Genomic DNA, 24790 nt, shown 5'->3' with positions numbered 1-24790 from the left:
GGCCGGCCCCGGCGCAGAGCCGCCCAGGAGCCCTCTCCCATCGCAGGCCGCCCGCTCCCGCCGCCGATCCGGACTTCGGCGGAAGGCACCGCAACCCCCTCCGCCCTTGTCCGCCCCTCGCCGGGAAGGCGGCGCGGAGGGGGCAGCAGCCGCGCTCCGCCGGGCTGGGCGGGCCGCGGGGGTTCCTGCAGCTGCCGCCCCGCTCCGGCAGACCCGGCGGGACCCGCGGACAAAGCGAGCGGCCCCCGCCCGCCAGGCCCCGCGGGCGAGCAGCGGCTCTCGGCCCTGGCCCGCGGGTCCCAGCGCCGCCCGCACCTCCGGATCGCGCCGCCCGGCTCCTGCCGCCGCTCTGTAAAGGGGAAAAAGCGATCCAACCAAACAAAGTCCCCCTGAAAGGGCCCAACGGCGCATTTGAGCTCAAAATGAAAACTTCCGCGTGCGTGAGCGGTAAATGAGGTGGGACTTAGGAGATCCTCCCCAGAAAGCCCACGATGAATCCCAAATTACTTTGCTAGATAATTAGAAAGTGTTGATAATTATTTCTTTCATAATTCTGCGGTGTGACTGTAACAGGAAAATGATCTTGTGAAAGTTCACACGTGCAGATGTATTAGTTACTGATTCATTTGATTAAATGCTAGTCTCAAGTGCTCTGATCCACAGCTGAAGGCGGCCCCATTAGCATAACACTGATGTTTAATTTTCATACGCATAATTAGCCATATATTTAACACTAATAGCAACATGCAGCCTTCCAGCATTAAACAGCCTGGGATTTGATCTGGCCTGGGCTGAACTTTCCCGGTTACACCTAGGCTGTCTAGGGTGCGCAGTTATCACTGCACTACATCTATGTAATCAAGCACATTTTGGCAAAGGGAGAACACCAATAAAAATGAACATTCAAAACAAATCGCAGCGTTGATGTCGTTAGAGGTACTAGCGCCGGCAGCGGGGCTTGGGCACCCCCGGCAGAGCCCGCGTAGTGTTCAGGATCCTTCGGGCAGCGCGGCCTTTGAAGCAGCCGGCCCCTAACTGTGCAAAGCTGGCACAACCGAGCCCCTCTGCTCCCTTTTTTTTTTTTTTTTTTTTTTTTTTTTTTTTTGTTTTCTCCTTTCATTAGTGGCTCTGTCGGTTTTAATTGCCCGTTTCCTAACGACGCTTTTACCTCCTCCCTCCCCCCGCCCCCCTTTTTTTTCCTCAATGTTTTGGGTTTTGTTTTTTTTCTTTCTTTGCTCGCAATGCGCGAAGTTCATTCTCACTAACTCTCGGAGGCTTGGCGCAGAAGGGGCAGTGACGGTGTTTCCGCACGCACACGGTACCCCCGCCAGCCAGCTCTGCCCCTCTGGCCATGGAAGTGACCACCCGAGGCGGGTCAGCGAGCTTGACCGAGCAGGCAACAGGGCGCCCGGGCAGCTCCGGCACCTTCGCCGGCCTCAGCCTGACAACTGCAGAGGGGAGGCCGCTCCGCGTCCGCCGGGACTGCGGTCTTCTGCTCCGCTCGGCCGGACACGGGCAGTCCCGGAGCGAACCACAGTCCCTCCAACCCCGCCAAAGCCCCGCGGAGCGGTCGGTGAGGCTCCGCTCGCCCCCGTCCTGCAGAGCAGGGCCCCCGCCCCTCCGCGGTCCCGGTCAGCGCGGCCTCGGCGGGCGCGGAGGGGCCGCGGCCACGGGACGTCCCGACCCCGCGGGAGCGACTGCCACGTCGGGACTCTTATGGTGCTGGCCCGGCAACACCTTCTGCATGATGGGCTTGTGCTGGCCGTCCCCGAACAGCCGAGACATCTCTCCAGTCTCGTTCGTAATTAGGATTACAAAGGTGCGCTATCAATGCCTCCGTCTGGCCGCCAGCGCTCCGCCGCGGAGTAAAACTCGCAGTCCCGCCAGAGTTACCGGCGGGACTTCAGGGCGCACTGATTACCAGGAGCTGCCGACAGCCCCCCCACGGCGGGCTGCGGGGTTTCCCCGCTCCCGGTCGCCCCGTTCCCGCCTCATCCCACGCCGTGGTAAGAGCAGGACAGGAGGCAAAGGGCAGACGATGGTGAGGAACATGGCACCTGCGGTGCTATCCAGGGGCTCCCGGCGTGGCCAAAATCCACGGGAGGCACCTCTGCTGCGCCTCCGGGACGCACCGGACACCCTGCTGCCCCCAGTGCCCCTCAGAAGGGGCAGCGCGGCTGGGCGATGGAACGTAAGGGAACAAAACACATGCCCCTCCAGGCAATGCCGACTGTCCTTCACAATGTTTAATCTCTGCGTATTTGTAAACTTGGCTGCATCGTTTGTTTTGCAGGTTTTATGGCCTTCCAAGCTCCTCTCGGGAGGATGAAGCTGAGTGGCTGCCCCGCGGTGCTAGCCGTATTCAGGGAGGGGGGTCCCTGCTTTTTGAAAAGCTGCTGTTAGAAACTATTAGAGCTGAGAGCTCACTGTACCTGAATGAAAGCAAACAGCAGAGTGAAGCTGTAAGAAAGCAGCTTACTTCTGCCCAGGACCACTGAGGGAGCCAGTGCTGAGCCACTCTGGTTGCCTGAATGTGCAACTGGCCAGCCCTCAGCATGCGACCCCATCTGCCTGCAATGAGGGCCAAGTCACTTGTACCAAACAGCACCGCTGTTGCCGTGGGCCTGGGGAAATTCTGGAAGTCCTTTAATTATCTCCAAGGCTACTCCACGTTTCACAGGCCCAGGTCCTGCTCTGGTAGCCTCCAAATACCAGTGCCAGACTTGTTTGATCCCGCAGGGCGGTCAGCAAGTGGCTAAATTGCAAATCAAGCCCTGCACACCCGGCAGGCCTAGGACAGGACTGCAGAGAGCACAGGGCCGAGTGAGACCGCAGCTCCTGAGGTTCATCGGTTCCAAACTCTGGGCAGGAGTCAGGACTCATCTTCCAGACTGCAAACTCCTCTGCCTCCATAAAATGCTTAAACTGTAGAGTGCCTCCCCCTTAACTAACATGGGCACCACAGAGCAGTGATTACCCCAAACTGGCTAATTTTTCAAGCAGGGCAATTATTGATCCCCAGAGAGGTGTGCTTTGCATCTCATTTTTAATCACTTTTTGTGCTGTGTAAAAAGAGGCAAGAAGCAGGGGATTGCTGCTGGGAATGATGCTGGGGAGAGTCTGTTCCCTCTGCCTGACACTCTCGGGAAACTTTTTTCCATCCTAGTAGAAGTTACAGCCTGAGAAACAGCACTGTGTTAATCTCAATGAAGACAAATTGACTCCATACCTCAGCTATAAAGGGAAAATGCTATGTTTCTTTGTCCTCTCAACTGCCTAAAGACTGTATAATCTGATATATCCATTTGCCCCACATAGGATTTGGAAGAGAGGGGCCCCACTTTCTGCACCTAACCCCAAAGAACCCAAACCCTTTCCACTTGCAGACTATGCTTGGCTGCTCCAAGGGTCACAAAATACCTAAAGACTTTTATTAAATACTCACCAGGTAATACACAGAAATGTCGAGAGCCAACACCTCAAATTGCTTTTTCTGTCCCCTGGAGTGACTTATGCAACAGTCATTTCCCTCAGAAATTACAGAAACCTCTTCCCTGTCCCGAGTGAAACTTGAAATCCCAGAAGTACAGCAAGTCTCTCCACTCCTTGCTCCATCTTTAGGCTTCTTCCACCAGTTTAGTGAGGATTTCTGCTCCCTCTGAGGTAATCACCAGGGTATGCTCAAATTGTGCCGATCTGAAATTCACATTTAGCAGTTATGAGGGGGAATACACATTCACCATGCCTGGAAAATCATCTCTTTGGGTTTTTTGGGCTGGCAGTGATGAGTTCCATGTCTTAGGAAATACAAAAAAAAAAAAAAAAAAAAAAAAAAAAAAAAAATCAGGCACCTTTTATTGTCTACAGAAATCGCAGTCCATTTGTCCTCCAGAATCTTAAATTCAGGGGATCCTTCCATTATTATTGGCTCTGTATCAAGAAAAACAAAATGTATTCTAAAGTTAGTTGCACTCCTGTGTGGATTATGAAACAATCAAGAACAGGAGGTATCTCAGCAGGTAGCTCCCCATCCACACAGGTCCCATCTCCCTGGGCTGGCATTCTCTTGATAGACTAAAATGTGAACTAAAAAGGAAGACAAAATAGCAAGGTAGAAAGTTGCCCATTCCTCTTTTGTAAAAACATGGAATTTTAATCAAGCTTTAATTAAGACCGTGTGGATAATAACCAAAGCACCAACCACATTTATAAACAACAGATAGTTTTAAATATTTGAATTTTTTAAACAGGCTTAAAATGTTCATTAAATCAGCAAAACAACAATTTTCTTATTTCCTTCTAATTGCCGTGCCATTTAGCCACACAGTGAGAACGAAGGCTTTTCCCCCAGCACTTCTCCACGACTGGAAGTGAGATCAGTCTGCGGGGCGAGGCTCCGGCTGGTTACCGCAGCCGCAGTCCCCATACCCAACAGCAGCTCGGGAAGGCAGCAAATGACTAAGTGCCACCAGGCTGCTCGGCTTCGGGGACACGATCGCATCCTTCTCACCCTCCTCAAATTAAGTGTCCTGGCAGAGTCTTTGCCTTGCCAGAAATAGGAGTCAAATATTAGCAAAATTTATAATTAACATTTCCTTCTTTAAATCTTGTAATTTGAAAATTATTTAATCCAACTAGTTCCTAATGCATTTTTTAAAATGATATTTTAATCTATTTCCTAAGAGGTCAATCTCACCGACGTCCCCCTGTCTGCATGGTTATTTCTATATCCCAATAAAGAAATGTTACAGATCTGGGCTTCTTCGTGTGTGCTTTTTAACAGAAAGCCATAGCAGAGAGTTACTAACCTATTGTGAACGCCATTCCCTCTTCCATTAACAAATCACTGTCATTGGCTACAAAAGAAAAAAAAAAAAACAAAAACGCGTTTATGCATCTTGGGTCTTTTTTTTTTTTTTTTTTTTTTTTTTTTTAAGAGAACGCAAACAAGCCCTTTGTTTAAACCCCTTTTTAGCTCGCAGGTACTGTGCACCCGAGCCCCGTTATGAGCCGGAGCACCCGCCGAAAGCGATCCCACCCCGGCCGCAGTGAGACCACCCCGACGGCGGCTCCGTCCAGGCCGGGAGCTTTAACGTTTTAGCAGGGATTTTTAGCAGGGATTTCTCCTTGCCCCGTGACAAACTTTGCCGGCGTGGCTCGGGCGCGGGCGGGATGCGGAGGCGCGGGACAGGGCGGCTGCGGCCCGGAGCGGGCGGGGCAGGCGGTGCGCGGCGCTCAGCTGCCCCGGCAACTCCGCTAACCAGCGGCTCGTCCTCATAAATACCCCCGCGACCTCAGAAAATGGGGCCGGGGATGCCTTCCAGCTTCCCAGCGATTTAGTCTCCCCACCGGCAATCCCCCGCCCCGCCGGACCGGCAGCGTGCCTGTGTGTGTGTGTGTGTGCGGGTGTGTGCGTGTGGGGCTCTGCTCGCTTTACCGCCCGCCCTCTCCCCCTCCCCGGAGCCCTCTCATCGCCCGGGCGGAGCGGGCGGGGGAAGACGGGCCCGGCGGGCGGGGGCCGCTTACCGTGGTGCCACACTTCGGGGTGCCCGTGAAAGTACGACCCGATGCCGTGGCCGACGAAGAAGGGGCAGACGTGGAAGCCGCCTTGCCATGCCAGGGAGCTGCGGGGGCAAAGAGGACCTGTCAGGGTGCGTGCCCCTACCACCAGCCCCGCTAGACGGCCCCAGCCCTGCTACGTGTTGCTACTGACCCTGGGTCACCACTTTGCCACTGTTCCGAAAGACAGGCATTGAAGGGAGCGTGGCTGAGCCATTGTTAGGTTTCAGAGTGAACACGCCTGCCAACAGAGCCTGGTGGTTCCTGTGCCAGCCCTCTAAGTAAAACAGCAGTGTGTTGTCTCCCTGCTCGATGGAGGGTAACCTCTTCCACAAGCACACGAGAGAATTCATTTTAAGATGGCACAGCTGAAGTTGGCAAGTTGGGCATCCGAGGCCTCAGCAGAGTACCAAAGCACAGCCTCTGCCGAGTTCTCTGGAAGCGCAGAGTCTGTGCTGGGCTGCATAGCCAGGGGACTGCGCTGGGTTTCCTGCAGAAGGGGCTCCTGCTGCCAACAGGGAGACTTAGGAGCCTTACTACTTTGCTTTCATGATACTTCAAACATTTAGTATAAAAACCTATTGAAAGTTCGGCAAATAGATGTATGCTAAATAACAATGTATATCTAATGAATCTATTGCCACAGAGGCAAAACCAAATCATAACAATTACGGTATTTCAGTTCTGCCTGAGAGATCTGGCCTGCCTTTCATGGCCTGCCTCAGGGAGAAGCATTTCTGAGAACTGCCTCCAGGACCATGGCTGAGCACTGATCCCTATCCATGGTAGGAAAGAAAATTCCTCTCCCAGTTCCCCGAAACTGGAGGACTTGAAGATACATGGCTGCTGGCCCACCCCATGTCTGCAGGCTTCACTTTTCAGGGTCACCTGTACTCAAGCAGTGGTGGACACAGTGATTTGAGGCAGCTCAGTCAAGAGGCTTGTTTCCAAACTGGAAAAATGCAGAGATTCACAAAGATGTGGAGATGGATTAGAAGTGCCAAGAAAGTTGCCCTTGTCCCTGCATGTCACCCTCATCCTATTTCTAAAATCAAACAGGAGCAAGACAGGAATACACTTAGCCTGAAGAGATTTTCCCTATAACATTAAAAGCTTAATTTGCTTCTTTTTGAATGAAGGTAGGCATTGAAGAACTTCAAGTTGTCTGTATTTATGTCTGAGGAAATGCTGTCTCACAGTTTCACTACAGGTGGAAAGCTGGAAAAGTTAGAAAACTCAACTAAAGGTAAAGCTGTTGCAGAAATTAAAGCCTGTTAATCCCCATGGTGTAGCTTTTATTCAGGTGCAAAGTGGCCTCAGCTTGCTGTACAAAGTAATCACCTTTGCACACCAGGCTCCACAGACTCTGCAGTGCTGGCTCCAGTGCCCATGGGTCATCGTCCCAGAATTTAATGCCACTCAATTGAGGGACATGCTGCTCCACCACAGTTAAACAGCAATGAGAGAGTAGAGTTGGTTAATGCTGCAGTGTTCAGACTTTGGAACATGTTTTAACAGGATTCGTTACTTTCTACCCTTTTATTGCTCTGATAAAAAGACTCATCATATTTCTTCATTAGCTCTGGAGAAGAACAGAAATTTCAGGTTTAGGTACCCCCAAACTCCAAAGAGGATTACTGATAAAGCTAGAAATTGGGCCCTAATTTGTTTGCACTCAAAAGTCCAGGCTTTATAAATAATTTATGTGTACATAAACTTTATACATCAATTATTTTGAAAAGAAATCACGAAGGATTATGCAATGGGAAGTCCTACTAGAGATGGAAAATACTTTCTCCCCTGCCTTTCTATCATGTTCCCCATATCTGGGTCAGAGACTTGGCCTGCTGGCTGTGATGCCACTGAAGGTCGAGCAAGAAGTACAGGGAATGGTGATGAGTTAGAAAGCCAGATTCCTCAGAAACATACACAAAATCCAAGATCTCCAGTGACCAAGCCTAGAGCAATGCAGATGATGATTCCCATATGAGTGAAGTGATTCTCCAAGGAGAGATGGGAGAAGTCATTCATGCAACATATGATAAGGTATTCTTTCATCTTCTTCTGCTAGTCTTTTAGCAAAATCATAAACAATCACACTAACTGTTCAGCTTTGCTGATGTCCTTACATGGTATCTTGACCAAGGACAGAGCATGGTAATTTTTTGTATTACTACTGGATTTTTTCTTCCAGAAAAATCCATGTTCTGTAGCAAAACAGAAATAGTTTTTCTCTGTGCATGTATTCTTCTGAGCACCATGGCTACATACTTTGCAGTGAGCAGGGGAAGCTCCAGCCTCAGCATTCAGCTGCTGCCAAGGAGGGTGGCAGTGGCAGCAGGAGCTGTGTGTTGGGCACCAAGCACACAAGCACCAGGGCACACAGAAGGCAGTGTTACAACAGTATCCTGTCCTCATGCAGTCAAAGTAATGATTCATATGCATCTCAATGGTGAATTCTACCACTTTCTTGCCAAATAGCTTGAGAACAATTCTGTTAGCATCAGTACTTCAGTGGTTACTGTCTGTGATCAAAGAGGGGATCCCAGAGCTCACAGGGCTTTGACATCTACACTGACAGACCTGTGCCCCTCCTTCTTCCCTCTTGTTTACATCCAGAGCCTTGGTATTCTCTACATAAAATGTAACACGGTCAACAGACCTGCAGTAACACACAGAAAATAAGCTGCAGGTATGAAATTCAACCATTTTCAATCTGGTTTTAGTATTTGCATGCACTTCAGGCATTTCTCTCCACAACTACTAGCTTTACTTTGGAGTATTTAATAAATCCTAGTGTACTCTTACATCCTTCGGGAGTTACAGTAAAACACCCAGCTTTCATAACAAAACAAAGCTGCTAATCCTAGCTACAACTTGCAAAGGTAATCCTGTAAATGTACATGTTGGCTGTAACTTTGAGACAGCTCTGAGAAGAGTGAATTGAACTATTGGTCTTGGTCAGCCTCTCCAGTCTCCAGGATTCCCAAGCTGTGGAATCTGATTAAAAAATCAAGATGCCAGAGAGCAGAGCATTTTTGCACACAATTTACCATTTCTTGCTGACAACAGCTCAACATTTTGGTCTCACCGCCCAGCTCAGGACCTGTCAGTGGTGGCCTTTCTTTGCAGCTGTCTCATGAGACAATCTTACAAGATTGCAGCATCAGATGCTTCTTGCAGACAGGCAGAGTAAGTTTAGACTGCTGGAGGAGGCCTGACTGCAAGTGGGAAAGCAGTGAAGGCAGGAGGCAGAGGGTGGCATGGCTGAGCTGGGCTGCCTGGCATCTGCTGTGGGAAAGGATGTGCTAGTTCCCCTTGGAATGGGGAACATCCCAGCAAATCATCTTCAGAGCAAATGCTGGGGCAGCAGAGGTACACCTCACAAGACAAAACCAAGAGAAAAAAAAAGCTTCTTCAGAATAATCACTGTTAAAAATACCCATTGACAACATTTATTATCATACATATTGATCTTTGTTGCATATTTGGGCAGAGGTGAATTGGGCAGGATTAAAAGCATAATTATTTAGTGAGCCCAGTACTTGATTTTATGTTTTGCTGCCATGTGTTCTAGCCCAGTGGCTGAGGAGTCAAGAGAGCTGCAGTGCTGCCTTTCTTTTGCTGATGGCAAAGCCAGGCCAAGTGTCTGGCACTGGCAAGGATCAGCAGTAAAGGAACATCACTGAGGGCCAAGCTATCCTCCTGAAGCCATTGTCAGAGCCTGTCATAGGGTGGTGTGCTTCAGAGAGTGGAGACAGGAGAGATAGGTGTCAGTTGCCATCTGAGCATCCTCTTCCCATGTTGCCAGACAACAGCTAATTCTCTGAAAGCAGGGATAAGTGTGGAGACATACATTGCTGTCCTGACAGCAGCCTAACAGGGAAATTGCCACAAAGGAGGAACAGGCAGGACTGACTCTCTAGAAAGCTTTCCCTTATACTCAAGCTTCCCCTCAAAGGAACTCTTGGGTGATAAATCCCTCCTGGTAAGCTGAAAAGTAGGTTGAAAGAATTTCCTTAGGGAGCTGTCCTGTGCAGATATCCTGTAGGTGCACCTAGAGAAGCATTTTCCAAATTTTGTCACTTTTTCCTCAGGGTAGGTCTGGTCTAGTATTCTTAGAACTCACTGAAGAGAAAAAAAAGTGAAACAATCCCATTTTCAGCATTGATAGCTACTGCTTCTCTGGGCTCTGTGGTGGCACAAGGGAAGAAAGAATTTGACTGATTGGAGAAGATGGCACAGACTGCTTTGCTGCCAAGGACAAGTACCCTGGTGATCTGATCCTCAGCCAGGGATCCTTCTCCCACACTGCCAGATTCTCTTACCAGGGATGAAACCTTATCCAAAACAGTCCTGCAGAGCAGCATGACATGAATGGCTGAAGTTGTTAAACAAATTTGTCTTACACTTCTTGGCAATGAAAATACATGAGAAACACTGAAACTGGTAGCAGCCCCATGATAATTGTGTTCTTAGGTAGGGATCTGATTTTATTTTTTAATTAGAAGTAATCATGTTTGTCTTAGCTATATTAGTAGCAAAACGGCCACTGAATGGCATACTTGTTGGTTTTTTTTTAAGTACTGAAACCAGACTCATCCTAAACTTTATTTATTTATGATAAAAACCTATTTTGAATAGTACCATAGTATTTAATTTGAAAAACTACAAAATTCTACAGGGAAAATATTCAAGTAGGGTTTTTCTTCTGAAATAGTAATCCTAGACTGAGGGAATGCACAAGTTCAGGGATTCCCTATAATGACAATAAATGTTGAGGTATAATTAGTAATATTTTTGAAAGCCAACAATTGTTTTTTGAAAGAAAGGTACATTTTAGTTTCAAACTGGAACACAAATTACTGTATTTTTCTTACAATAGTGCTGAACTTTTATTTGAGGTTCTCCGTTTCTGAAAGCAGACATGATGGATTGAAATAAAAGATAATTTATTGCAATGCTTACTTTCAAGTGCAGAGAGAAGCAGTGTAATTGTAATTTACAGTAGCTGTCAAGGAAAATCTATCACAGATGACATTAAAATGACTTATTTTGCCTGAGCCACTTATTGTTTAAATGTGCATAATCTGATAGAAACAGATTTTTTTAAAAATCTGCTTTATATTGTTCTAAATTAATATCAAAACATATACTTACTAGTTAAACATTTTAAGCCATTTATTAATACTTTCATCAGTACTATTTTTTTGTAGGAGTTGAAATTTAGTTTATTTAACGACATCACTTTTAAGTTCTTTAGCTCTCTACACTCATAACACTTTCATGCACTTAGACTCACTGTCTAAAAAGCAGATTTCAAACTAGATACATTTTTGTCTGAAAATGTCAGAAACAGTAGAAGAAAATGGACCATAGGGACCAACTCCATTTACACTGGAACTGACCAATAGTTTTGATATGCCTTCCAGTAGAAAGAGGTTAGCAATGACCCAAATTTTTCTAAGCAAAGTAACTCACGAATCCATGCAATCTTTTATTTGCAACTTGTAGCCGATGGAAGAATGAGCTGCTATCAAGGAAATACTCAGTGTCAGCTATTGAGCTTCCATGACAAAGACTATGCCAGAATATTGACTGCAAACTTACTCCGAGATATAATTATTCTGAAACCTCCTGTAGAAAGGAAATATTCTCATTATTTGTGCATAAGATGCATTCTGGATATGACTGGAGCACCTTTACAGAAAAACTGATGAAAGAAACCAAGACACATTTCCATTCTGATGGACCTAAATGTTTTCAGCTTCTAGGTTAGGTGCTTGTTCTCAGGCATTTATAATATCTAATTCTTGTGAAACTTTACATATATATATATATATATATATATATATATATATATATATGTATGTATGTATGTATTATATGTCTGTCTGTAAGCAAATGTCAAATGACAAATTACCTGAAACAACACACAGCTTCACCAAGCCAAGGTGAGCTTTCAGCAAAGGGAGTGTTAAAGTAGTTCTAAACAAATCAGCGCATTTAAATCACCAACACGATAAAATCTTGAGAAATAAAGTTAATGACCTGCTATTTCATATGCGGTTTTGAATAGCTACTAGCTTCAATTAATCTGCCTTGCAAAGGGGACACTGACTATATATTTACATTTTGCAAGGAAACTGACCTCTGCAACAACACAGCAAAAATCCAATGTCACATTCAACTCTTATTTTTCTTCTTCTTCCTTTTTTTTTTTTTTTTTTTTTTTTTTAAAACAGCTAGAATTAATGTAGTGAATCCGTAATGAAATGCATTATCCTGCATGGAGATTTATCAGATTTTCCAACTGAATGCCATGCTTTGCTAGCACTAGCTGGAGTTCACCTGCGTGTTGGTGTGGCGTGTGGCTCTTTTTTGTAAAGAGTTAAGTTGAACACAAAAAAAGGGAACAAAGGTCAGCACCCAGCCGCCACTTGAATGTGAGATTTTTCTTTTTATTCCCCTTGATGTATACTAGGCTCTGTGTTATTAGTCTTAATGATGGAAAATTGTAGTGTTGATACAAATCTTTTTTTCAAAGTAGTAGGCGGGAGCTCCATTTGTTAGTAAGTTTTTTTGTGACTAAAAGCCATGGACAGTACATTTATGTAGCAGTAAAAGGCCTAGATGCTCTTTCCATAGCAGAGCTAATTATTCCTACTGTGACCTTACTGATCTACCCTGTTCCTAGTACATCTCATCTGCACGCCTGTTCCTCTGTGTAGATGGTGTCAGAGAATATGAAAAACCCTATAATGAAACCATTTTCATGATGGAGAAAGGCTACTGGAGTTGCACTTGCTACAAAGAGGCTCAATTATATGAGTAATTGTGATAATTTTCTACATTCATAGCCTTCAATGGGGAAAAAAGAATGAGAGCCACAAAAGAAAATTACTTTAACAAGAAAGTACAGAGAGTAAAAATGGAAGAAGAGACAAAAAAGGGGGAAAAAATAACCAGAAAAAAAAAGTTTAAAAAATAGATCTGGAGGGAGGAATAGCAAGACAGGGAGAACAACAGAAATGCTCAAAAAGCCTATGTGCAGCTGTGTTGCACAATTAAATTGAATTTTTTTTCTGCAGTTGATGAATGTGACTACTGCAAATGTGCCTCTGTAGTTAGCTATCATTTGTTGTTCCGTGACAGGAAAAGGATAATTACCTCTCAGAGAGAATCAAAGGCTGACATGCCCTTTAGACACAGCCATGAATGCAGAGCTCGATAGAATGCTTGAATAAGAATCCAGTGTTCTGTGCCCCCTTCTACTCAAGAATAAATTTTGTTAAAATGCAAGAGCACCACCAGTAAATTTGTTGAACCCTAGGTGTTCAAAAATATGAGGTGCATCTATCGACTCATCCCATTTGCAAAAATAAAACTACATTTTGAATTCACTTCTATTATATTCATGGACAGTAAGATAGTGAGATATGCATTAAATTTCTTTTCCCAGTAGGGGTCTGATTCAACATTTCCTATGAAAGAACAGAAAGACACTATCCTTTTTCTCCAGGCTAGTTAGCCTATAATTTAAAACTGTCAAAAACACAATTTTATACAAAGTCTTCAATAAAAGCTTCTCAGATATAACCCAAAGAGGTTTTACTAAAGTTTGATTCAGACTCTGTTACAATATTTTTAAAGCTATAAATACATCTAACTGATATTTTGCCGTTCTCTTTTTTTCTTAAAGTATTTGAAGATTTACAAAGGGAAAAAAAGGCAGCATCCTTTCAAGGTGACTAAGCCTTGCAGCTTTTAAGTAATCAGAATGAATTCAATAGCTTGTTGGGACCATTAGTAGTCCAAAGAAGTATTGCTTAATGAAATGTATATGATATATGTCTATTTCTTTCTTTTGGCAAACATTTTAAAATAATCCATAGGTACCTTCAAAAAACGAAGACGCATTTTTATTTAAAGCCATCAGCAGAAGAGTCATGACTGCATTTATGTGAAGGCTAGAAGAGATGCAAAATAGGGAAAAATCTCTGAATGTCAGCCCTTTTTTCCCTGTGACGTTAGCAGGCACTGCTCTTTGTAAGATCAGAAGCTCTCGAGTTAAATATTTTCGTAGTTTTTAAACAAAGAGCTTATTTATGTTGACTAATTCCTTTGTAACAGTCAATGAAAACAATGGTTTCTAACTGTCTTACACCGTTAGACAGATGTGGTGTAGTGTCATACAAAAATAAAAAATAAACAAAAGCCCACTGCAAATTACATCTGTTAATTTAAATTTACTTTATGAATATATTTTTCTTTTTCTACAGTTATCTTTGCTGACCCTAGTGTAATTCACTTAAAAAAAACACCTCTTATCCAAGGAACAACATTATAGCTTGGCAGTTCACATACTGATATCAGACTGAAATGATGGTTTTGAATCATAAAACATGTCATCAGCTTTATACCAAACCACCAATAACCTTTGTCCCATTTGCCAGCCCTCCTTTTACTTGTCAATATAAGGCTTACCTGATTGTGTTTCCAATTACAGAGAAGGGAGCCCCTGGTCTGCAAGCTGCAATTGCTTCATCTCTACATTTCCTGGCAACCTCCACTAACTTTTCACCAGATTTATCCACATTGCCCACCAAAAAGGTTTCAGAAGTGTCACCATGGTAGCCATTGTAATACACCTAAACATATACAGAAATGCAAAGACATTTTCGCATTTTGCAACCAGAAACAAATCATGGTCTTAATTAAATCCATTCTTTCTAGCAACAAGCTATAAATTGCAACAGATAGACAGGTAAGTCATATTTGCAAGACTGGAAAAGCAAAACATTGCAAAGGAAAAAAAAAGCTTGAAAGACTGCAAGGTGCCTAAGGGTTGCCATTGCTGCCAATTAAAAATTCAAGAATAGCAGAAGCTGTGCATCAGTGACCAGCAGTGCACCAGGCAGTGACACTGCTCAGCCACAGACCATGAGGATAACTGGGAGAAGATGGGTGGGGGCCGTGGATGGGCTGAGGGGGCCTTGGGGGCTCTTGGGTCCCACCCATGGTGGCCCCTTGCCCTGCAGCCAGGGCCCTGCTTGCACCCTGAGGGGCAGGGCCTGAGCCCCAGCGCTGGGGGAACCTGCTGGTGGCTGCCAGGGAGGTGAGTGTCTGCAGGGAGCAGCCCCCCTTGGAGCTCTGAGTGAGAGCCATGCCCAGCTACCAACAGCCAGAGTGACCCCCAGGGCCAAATCTACTGTCAGCTGTTGCATGTTTTCTTTAACCTAATTTTTAAGCTACAATGTGGCATTAACATTGAATTTTACTTCTGATTTCCAGAGGTGAATTTTGAGAGAATAAATGTACTGCCATGGCACTGAAAAATTTCATGTTCTGAGAATGGAACATGCTGTTGAATTAATTACAAATTGTTTTTTTTTTCTTTTCCTTTGAAATGTCATAGGTTTCAAATGTTAGCCCTCCTGAAATTCTCTGTTGAGCACAAGAAATCCTGGCTATGCACTATGGAGCTCTGCAACACACCATTAAAATGGGGTTTGCAGCTCTGCACATGGCAGGCAGGCCCATAATTGTAAGACCAAGCCATATTTCCCTACAAAAAGACAAATTATAATGGTGCACAGTTTTGATCTTCTAAAACATTTTTTCTCCCCCAAACAGTGGGCAACTATCCTTCCCCAACTAATTACTCACCGAGCTCGAACCACTGAACTTTTGCCACTGGCAAGCTATTTGTGAAAGACAGACTCACATTCTTTTTGGTTGATTCCAAAGTAAAAAAAACCCCATAGCCCCAAAAACCCCACAATACAGACAGTTTATCTCAAGGCCAGGTTTGTCTTCAAGCTGAGATATAAAGAAAATGCAGGCCATTAGGAAAAAGGGGTATTTTAAAGAAAGGTGAGTGCCAGCAAGGGCCCAACTGTGCTGCTACTGCTCTGGCAAAAAGCAGCTGCAATCCTCTTCTCTACACCTTCCTCAGCCAGTTCAGACTACCATAAAATAATTTTTATTTTTTATTTAATACCTATTGGGCAGGTTTTAAAGTAGATAGTTCATATTTAGACTAAACTAGTTTGTTTTTAGCTCTGGAAGGAAAACACACAAACCCCCAAGATTAAGCATCATCATCCTGGAAAAGCAAACAGATTTAAAACACGGGAGAATTAAAAAAAAAAAACAAACCCACAAACAACAACAAAAAAACCCAACAACAAACCAAATAATAATATTTACTGCAGACCATCAGCTGCAATTACATATTTCTGATGTTAATAAACTATAACCACAGCAAATGTAATATACTATTTCCTTAAATTCAGTGAAAGAACCAAGTTGTAAGAAACATTAATCTGGTAATAATAGGCTGAAAATTGCACTATGCTCAGGATCCAGCAATGGATAACACTATTGTCTCTATACTAAAACACATTTTCAAGTCCATGTTTCAAGCCTATAAAATTTGTATTTCATCTATGAAATGCTACCATCTTAATTGTGCTAAAATGGATTTTTTTGTTCAGATAATCTGTACACAGTGCTAGGTATTTAAACTTAACAACCTGAGTATTATTTAATTACTTTATAGAACCTGTACACAATTATAAACAATTTGTTGTGCAATATTTACTTTGATTTTTATTCTGTCCAGCAGTGAAATGTCCCAGTTTTGCACATTAAAAATAAGCTAAAAGATCAGTTAATAATGCTGAAAAGTGGTATTTTTTCCTCAGCTGTTTTGGACTAAGCAATTATCACACATAGCACAGTTTAGTTTTAAATGATTAAAAAAAAAATTCTTACAAAGACAGTCAGCAATTCCCATCCTTGCAGGAATCTTTATATTCACAGAAATGTCAAGATTTATTTTCTGAGATTAAATTAAAAACAAATAAATATATGTGTGCAAAAAGGCCAGTAACATTTAGTCAGACATTTGTAAAGCAGAGTGGACAAGACATACACACTATTTTAATATAAAAATTATTTCATTTAGTTTATCATGGAAAGTATCTGTGATATGACTCTATACTTCTTTTACATCTAAGGTATCATTATTATCCTGACAGACTGAACAAAAAGTAAAATGAACCTTAAGGAGGTACAAAGAAATATGATTTAAATCCTTAGTTGTTGCAAACTGGTTTAGTATAATAAACTGAGCAAAGTGACACCAGTTCATAAAAGTTAAAATGAAGGCCAAAAATAAAGTTTTAAAATGCTAGATTGCACTGTGTAAACCTGATAGTCCGAATTCTACAATTAGAAAGTACAGAGATGGGAAAGAATTTAAAAAGATCAAAACCCCAAGCCAAACCAAATCCAGTTCTGGATCACATATGAGTATAGAATGGGAAAAAGGTCGTTGACCCTTATTTTAATAGAAAAAATATTTTAGAAAGCTTGAATCTCATGCTCAGAGGTAGGTCTGCTGAAGATTTCTTCACTCTGCCAGTATGAACATGGTATCAGGTTACCAATAGGTTCTTTAATGATTTAAAAACCTTGCTTTTATGATATTCTACTTCCTTGTATGTGACGTATTATTGCAAAATAATGGAGTGATTAAAAAAAATCTGTGTCCATACTAGAAATAAACAACACTTCAGAAAAATAAAAACATGCACAGTAAAAAGAAAAAAAACTCCTGCAAGACACAAAATTTTTTTTAAATGAAATGAGAATTAGGTTTCCAGGTCCTGTGCTTTCTTGCTCCTAGGAAAACCCAGCCTGTGTTTATTTAAATAGCTATAATTGATGATTCCCTGGAAATATTAAGTCACAGTTATATCACACTATTTCTGTTTCTGCTCAAAAGGTTCAGGACTTCCATACAGAAATGGAACACAACACTACCTTCGGGGATTTTAATAAATGTAGGGAACACTGCTAGCAAAAGAGTTGCTGTCCAAATAGACTGACATACCCAGGCCAATGCAGCCTCTAATGACAGAGTAAGATAATGTCAGGCCCCACTCAAAATCAGCAGGAAGAGGAAGATCAATCTTGGCAGAGTGAAGGAAAAATGCTGGCTTTCTTCATGTTAGCTCATCTCATACATATCTATCTTCAGCTGCTGCCCAGTACTGTGGTGCTCTGCATTAACTACACAGTGGATCAATAACAATTACACCTTCTCAAAAACATGACACATAGCAGGATTGGGTTGACATTTCACTTAGGCCAACATTGATCTCAGTGCATCTGATTCCAGTCCTAAATTCAAGTCAGGCCTGAGTCTAGCTGGAATAAACACACAGTTAAAAACAAAAAAGGAAACCAGCTGCTTGTGCCTTGGCTCAGAAGTAAACAGCACATCCATCTGTGCATCCCCCATCTCCAATCCACTATTCTTCCTGTTGCTACTAGTGATTCTAAAGTTGATCAAAGACTATTTTTTATATGAATTACTCACCGTGACATCAATGTTGATAATATCTCCATCCTGAAGAGGTCGACTGAAACATAAACAGAAAAAAAAAATAATGGTGACAGACAGCTCCCAACAAAGGGAATATAAGAATAAACACCTAATGACACATACATAAAAAATCAAGGGGTAGATAGTTTGTGATGGAGGAAGGCAGAAGCAAACAGAATAACCATTTTTAATGTTCAGCTTCGACTATTTAGAGAACAAGTGTAGCTGAATATAAAATAATGAGAAACAACTACCAGAAAAACATATAAACACCGGAAAAATCTACCATTATATTTATTCTTTTTCTCTCACTAGGGTTCATATTTTACTTTGTGAGTAGCTGAATGTATTGAGAATATAAAAAAATCCCACATAAATTCAAATATATTTATTCCTTAGCCTATACTTATTTTGCCGGATGAACAAAAAATCAGACCATTTTTTTCCCCTCACAAACACAAAACTCAAAATGCAATATGCTATTTTTCTTTAAGTGTCTGGAAAACCAGGATAATATATTTTTTTCCTATTTCACATATATTTCTGTAACAGCTATCAGCATCACAGGCTAACATGCTCTGCATCTACAACGCATTTAAGTACGACATTTAGTTAACTGAAGTATACTCAATATCAAATACAATTTATTAATTCCAGTATAACATTTTAATTTCCACTTGTAAAATGTACATTATTGAGGAAATACCTGTCAGGAATACCATGACATACCACGTTGTTTACAGAGGTACAAACAGATTTTGGAAAACCTCCATAGCCCAGAGGTGATGGATAGGCATTCCGTCTGATTATTTCATGATGAACAATGGAATCTATTTCTTCAGTTGTCATGCCAACCTAAAATATCAAACATAACATCCTGTTAGAAAAGCAAAGAGAGTTTCTCATATTTACTGAATGTGATTGCAGCCAAGCTTCAATGAAATATTGGGCGTTTCAAATATGCTGCTTTGATACAAGACTATACTGTCTGATACACTTTATTGATATATAGACTTTTTTTTTTTTCTGAAAAACCCTCCGAAAAAGAGATTTTAAATAAAGCATGCAGTAGAAATAAGCACTCAAAGGTTTCTAGAAAACCTAAAATCCTGTCTACTTCTTTTCTGTTCTTTTTTCCATATCTACTTTCTCAAAGACACCAATTTCCCATGTCATCGTTTCCGTAGCTGCTATAGAAATGTCTTGTTTCAACGCTTTCAGTCCCTTAAAACACAACATTACTTTCCTCTTTTATTTGTAAAAGAAAGGATATTAAATCTTGTAATTGCCCAGTACATTCATCATAATGTATTTAAGCATTTTTAGGAAATTGCTTTCCAGGTATTCCTAAATTTTATAAAACATTGAAATATTTAGATGCAAATTTTAAGGATATTTTACTTAAAGCTGTCATAGCCTGGATGATCATAATGAATCTACAAGTACTAACCATCATTTTTAGAAATCTTCATTTTTATGCTTGATGTTTTCTAGATTCATATTTTCTGCATGATTTTACATATTAAAAAACCCCTCTCATGAATCAGTCAGCCATTTTCTGGGTATCCATGGAGTGCAAAGTGCACATGCTTAAAATAATATTACTCTTGCTTTTCTTTTGGATCAGCTCCGTCTCTGGAATGGTTTGAGCTGAAATTTGGTAGGGAACCCTCTCTAATTGAGAAGTACTTTTGAGGGTTCCTCTGTAAATTGATTTTGCTTTGAATGAGTTCCAAGCCTTTGAAAAGCATACTTTGTACAGAGACAAGTATCATTCTTAGCACACTGAAAGAAATGTCTCAGTGGCTGTGATTTGGAAGGAACATGTGGAATACAGGTAGACTGTGGTGCAGGAGACAGTTACATATTGAAATTCTGTGTGGCCATGCACAGCCAACACAGAAGAGTGCACTTGTGTGCTGTGCTGAGGATAAAATCAGCTCTGTTTACTCAGCTGAATTTTGCTCAGCACAGAAACATTGTTGGGCAGGTGAGGAGCAATGAACGTGGGTTCAAGACCAGGATTTGGGATTAGTGCACATGCTCCCTGTTTTGCAGCCACAGCCTTGGCAGGCTCTCTGGATTGGATAGGGCATCTGTTGGTTCTGGATAAATACAGATTTGTTGTTTCTGCCTCTGCTCAAACATCTTCATCTTTAGCCCACAGACAAACTGAACTGCTATGTACCTGACTGGCTGCTGTCTACTGCTTCTCTGCTCAAGCAATTTGATGGGATTTTTGGATACTCAGCAGACAGATCTCTGGTCTCTGCATGGCTTACACTGTGCAAAGTTCTTCTTTTAACAGTATGTGCTTTACTTTTAAAGATACTTTTGCTAGCTGGGCAAGTCAGGGGTGGCACCTGCTGTGCCCCTAATCCCTTACTCGGAACAGGGCAATTCAATGGTATAGAATATTTTCATGTCATAGAATCTGTGGTTTTATTCCCAAATCTGTAACTCAAACTCAGGAAAACTATCATATATAATACTGTATCATAATTTGAAATCCCACAGGTGGTAATGGCAACATCAAAACCATGTTCAAACTCTATCTCTCTGTATCCATGGATTATAATGCACCTTTGTTATATTGGGGGATCTTAACTGCCACCAGCTAAAGCACAGGCAAGAGCCAGTTTGGAGGACTGTGAACAAGGTGGGTTCAGCAAGATAGCAGGAACAAGTGGAGGAATGGGACTCCAAGTAAAACAGGATTGTAGAGTTTAGCTTATGAGACTAGGCTAAAAGAGCTTGGTTTGTTCAGTCTGGTGCACAGCTCTATTCTTGCATGAAGGGGAAGATTCACAGAAAGGCAGGAAGCTGTTTAAATTAAAGAGCAGTGTTGGCACAAGAACAGATGGGCATAAACTGACCACAGGCAGCAACAGGCTGGAAAGCAGAAGATGCTCACTGTCAATAAGGGAGGGTTTTGGAGCATCCTCCCAGTCAGTGGAGTCTTGAACAAACACTTAATTGTGTAAAACAGAGCTCACCACCAGTCTGTGACTGACCTGAGCCATGGTTTTAGCACTGCAACTCCAAATATCAGCTCTCCCTTGTACACAGGTCCTGGTTGTGTAATTATTACCTTATACACCTTTTGGCTCCAAAGCATTCATTATGCATGAGTAGTATTTTGCTATTATATGATTTAGCTCATATTATGAACTGCATCATAAACTACACCAGACTGCATACATGTGTATTCACACATGAATACAACAAAAGAGTACTTGTGGAAAAACTGCTCTCATTCAAAACCCACATTGCACCCTGATCCTTTGGAAACATGTATATGCCTTTAACTTTAAATGAGTACATTTTATTGTGCTGGAAAACAATTGAACATTAAAAAGTTAAACATGCACAAGGCTATGCAAGATTAAAGCTTCAGGCAATTTTGTTATTTGCTATTCCAGCTCCAGAACTATACCTTTGTGAAAGAGTGATGATAGCTGAAAGAAAAATCCCCTTTTAAGTCAATGGCATTGACCTACAGTCCCCATCTATCTCTGCATCTCATAGCTACTCAACCCATTTCACCTTATCCAATATGCTATTACATGAAATACCAAGGCAAGGCTAAAAAAGCATTTCTTCATCTGCAAAACCTGGTAGTAGACTCCTCCCTCTACATTTTTTCTTGGGAGGTATCCTAAAAAGCATACTGTAGGAATATTTCTGGAAATCATGGGGCTTTACTATCAATGCACTCTGGAAAATTGTGTAGAATTTGGCAGCTGTTTTTCCTGTGGCAGCTCTATGAGGGGCACTGGAGCCACAGGACAGTGAGGGCTTAAGGATGGATGGGAATGGAGAAGGCAGACCAAGTGTGGGCTTGTACACATGCAGAGCTGGAAAACATGACATATGAGGTAGATGGGCCATGAAATGAAAGGAAAAAATGTAGCATGTGCCTTAGGAGAAACTCACATGATTTGACACAATCTGAAGAGAGGGAGATGACAAACACAGAGATATTACACCTGAGCCACTAACTATGCACTACATAGATCCAAAGTACAGAAATAATTCAACAGCCATATCATGAACCGAATCAAAGGTTAATAAATCCTTATTTTTTCATAATCAAACTTAAAGTTGGATGCACATAATAGGAAAGTTAAAAGAACAAAAAAGTAGGAACAAAACTCAAATAAGTGAAAGCATAAAAAACACCCAAGCTGTTCTGGGACCTCTGTAATTGTTACCTTTAAGCCCTTTCCAGCCAGAAGCAGGACATGACGGGCCAACTGACAGGCTTGACGAAGCCCTTGAATCTGATCTTCATTCTTAATTTCTATGTCGTCTCCCCAGTCTGGTACAATGCCTGTCGTCACATAGTCTGGCTTCTTTATGTGCTTGGAGAAAAAGGATTGAAAATGAAGATCAGAAAACTGAGCATGACAATGGGATCATTTTCTCAGATATTGCCTCCTGCTTCATGGCAGCTTGCCCTTTCTGTCGTGGTATCGACCTTCCTAAGCCATCAGGGCAAACCCTCAAGGCTGCCTCAGTATTTCTTCCACTGCCCTTTTGAACTTAACATTGCCTGTTACTACTGACTTACACAGTCTGTTAGCCTTCCAGTGCTGAAACCCCAGATACTGCAGCTGACTTCCAGCACAGACAGTCTCAAGTTAAGAAACTGGGAGAAAGACTTTAAAACTCTTCATTTTCTTTTGCAAAGAGGGGCATTTCTACAAAAGGCATCTAAACACTGGAAGTAATGGGACAAACATACAGAATTACTCTCAAAATTAAACCTGATCAAATCCTGCGTTTCTCATTCAAACAAAACACCTATTGAACAATCCATGAGATTGCTTTTTGACTAAGAACCTTAGGATTTAAATGATTTTAATTTAGAGGCTTTTACACATTAATCTAGTTCATATGCTGTGTCTAAATTTGTCCATCTACAACATTATACAAAGGTATCCCAATTTGCTGCCAAGGAAAATGTAGTAAACCTCATTTTTTCCACACAAGAACTTCTCAGCCCTTGTAAGAGGTGAATTTTTTTTTTTAATTCACATCAATTTAACAATGTTTATAAACATGAAAGCTAATAAAAACAGTAATGTCTTGCACAGAGTTGGAAATGCACTTTCTGTCAGAGGGTCCTGGGCTGTTTCACTGGCTGTGGAAGAATCCCTTTGCCCATGACAGCCAGACTGATTTTCTGCCATGCTGGCCACAGGGTGAGTTTTGCACTGACTTCACAAAGTACACAGTCAGTCAAGCTGGCAGGCAGAAAACAAAGTAGGCATTTTGGCTACAAAACAACCATACAACAACAGGGTGTAGGAGTAACAAAGAGTGGGGCAACTGATGAACTCTACTGGGACTTGAAATAGGAAGGCTACTGTTACTGTTACAGGTATTTTATGTCCAATCTGATAAAAATGATGAAATTATCTTCAACAAACTTATGTCAACAGAATTTCAGATCCCATTTCTTTAAAACGAGTGCCATAACAACTGTAACAACCTCCTATTGCAGTAGTTTGGGCCTTAGTCCAAAAAAAGCCAACCAAAACAATGCCATTTTTTAGATTAGCAACTCCACACACAGCATCACCCCTGCTGTCCCCTTGGAGGGCACTCACCTATTAACTGAGACATGATCCTACTGACCTCTAAGAACTGTGAAGGGAGAAGCCCAAAGCAGAGTACATACAAATGTCCATGTGGACAGTTTCACACCAACATCTTAAAAAACACTGTTATTTCAAAAAAACACTGTTATTTCAATGTGATTTTGCCATACTCTGAATAAAAGTAAAAACTTTGCCCTCAACTTTTCAGAGTTCATAAATGTGGACTGATTTTTAGATGTCTGAGAACTCTGATCTGGGAAGACAACTTTTCATTATGACAATGTATTTCTTCTTCTTTACCCTAAAAGAAGCATCTAAACACAGAAAATAAAGTTTTAAAATTCTATGATTTTAAGCTTTTGAAAATAAATAGAGCATGTAACCCTATGTTCTCCCTGCACACAGAGCTTCCACAGTCTCTTAGGGCTAAGAGCTCTACTTCCATCATTCTTATCTCTTTTTCTATCTAACAACTTTTTAGTATATCTGGCTCATGGAAATGTCCTACATTTGGCATAAGAAATCTATATTAAAATACAGAACAGAATTGTATAAAGTACTAATGCACATCCTGAGAAGCACTGTTTAGAAAGGGTATTTTGGTTTCCTTTGGCAAAAGGAAAGATACTAAACAGTTAATCTGTATGCTGTAATTAAACAGGGGGAAAAAAGAAACGGAAAAAAAGGAAACGAGAAGTGGAGCACATGTTAAATTTGCATTTGCATCAAAAAGTCCCTTCTGGCTTTAAAGTAAATAAAACCAAAAATATATGTTGCAAGGAATAAGAACACTCAGGCACAAAAAAGACAAGTTTAAAACATGCAGCAGGACAGCTACCAGCAGGTATTGTACGTTCTTTTTCTGACATAACCAAATAATAAAACCATCAGCAAAATATAAGCATTTTATAATTAGCTTGCTAGAGATTTATACAGAAGGGGACTTAGATGATCATGAATGGTTCCTACTGACTTCTGGTAAGACAGTCTACCATTGCTTCAAACAAGAATCTGGACTCAGAATTGTTGACAGATGATTATAATACTCACATTTATTCTACTATAACTAAACAAGCCCCAGGTTTGAACTCCCCCATAACTAAATACATCACTGTGTTTAACATGGAAGACAGCTGGACATCAGCTCTCCTATTTCAAATCCCAGACCAAGCAACAGGACAGTGATCCAACCCCCAGCTGTTGGACAACAAATACACTTGATCATGAC

General features: G+C 42.0%; 1 protein-coding gene across 5 annotated transcripts in view; it reads right to left on the bottom strand.

Moving 5' to 3' along the window:
- Positions 1 to 1821: 1821 nt before the first annotated feature.
- The window catches only part of METAP1D (methionyl aminopeptidase type 1D, mitochondrial), a 45190-nt gene continuing 22221 nt past the window's right edge, over positions 1822 to 24790 (bottom strand). For 2 of the 5 annotated variants that reach the window (XM_063162132.1, XM_063162133.1), the window contains 7 exons: positions 22171 to 22320; positions 18663 to 18811; positions 17951 to 17993; positions 14047 to 14210; positions 5527 to 5624; positions 4809 to 4856; positions 3937 to 4545 (listed from right to left, as the gene is read on the bottom strand). In XM_063162132.1, the coding sequence (XP_063018202.1) occupies positions 4316 to 4545; positions 4809 to 4856; positions 5527 to 5624; positions 14047 to 14210; positions 17951 to 17993; positions 18663 to 18811; positions 22171 to 22320 (882 nt within the window). In that variant the 3' untranslated portion in view covers positions 3937 to 4315. The other 3 variants (XR_010028568.1, XM_063162135.1, XM_063162136.1) reach the window with 3 other exon arrangements.

Source organism: Melospiza melodia, chromosome 8 (assembly GCF_035770615.1).
Source record: "Melospiza melodia melodia isolate bMelMel2 chromosome 8, bMelMel2.pri, whole genome shotgun sequence".
NCBI lineage: Eukaryota > Metazoa > Chordata > Aves > Passeriformes > Passerellidae > Melospiza > Melospiza melodia.
This window is presented reverse-complemented; position numbering and strand designations above follow the sequence as displayed.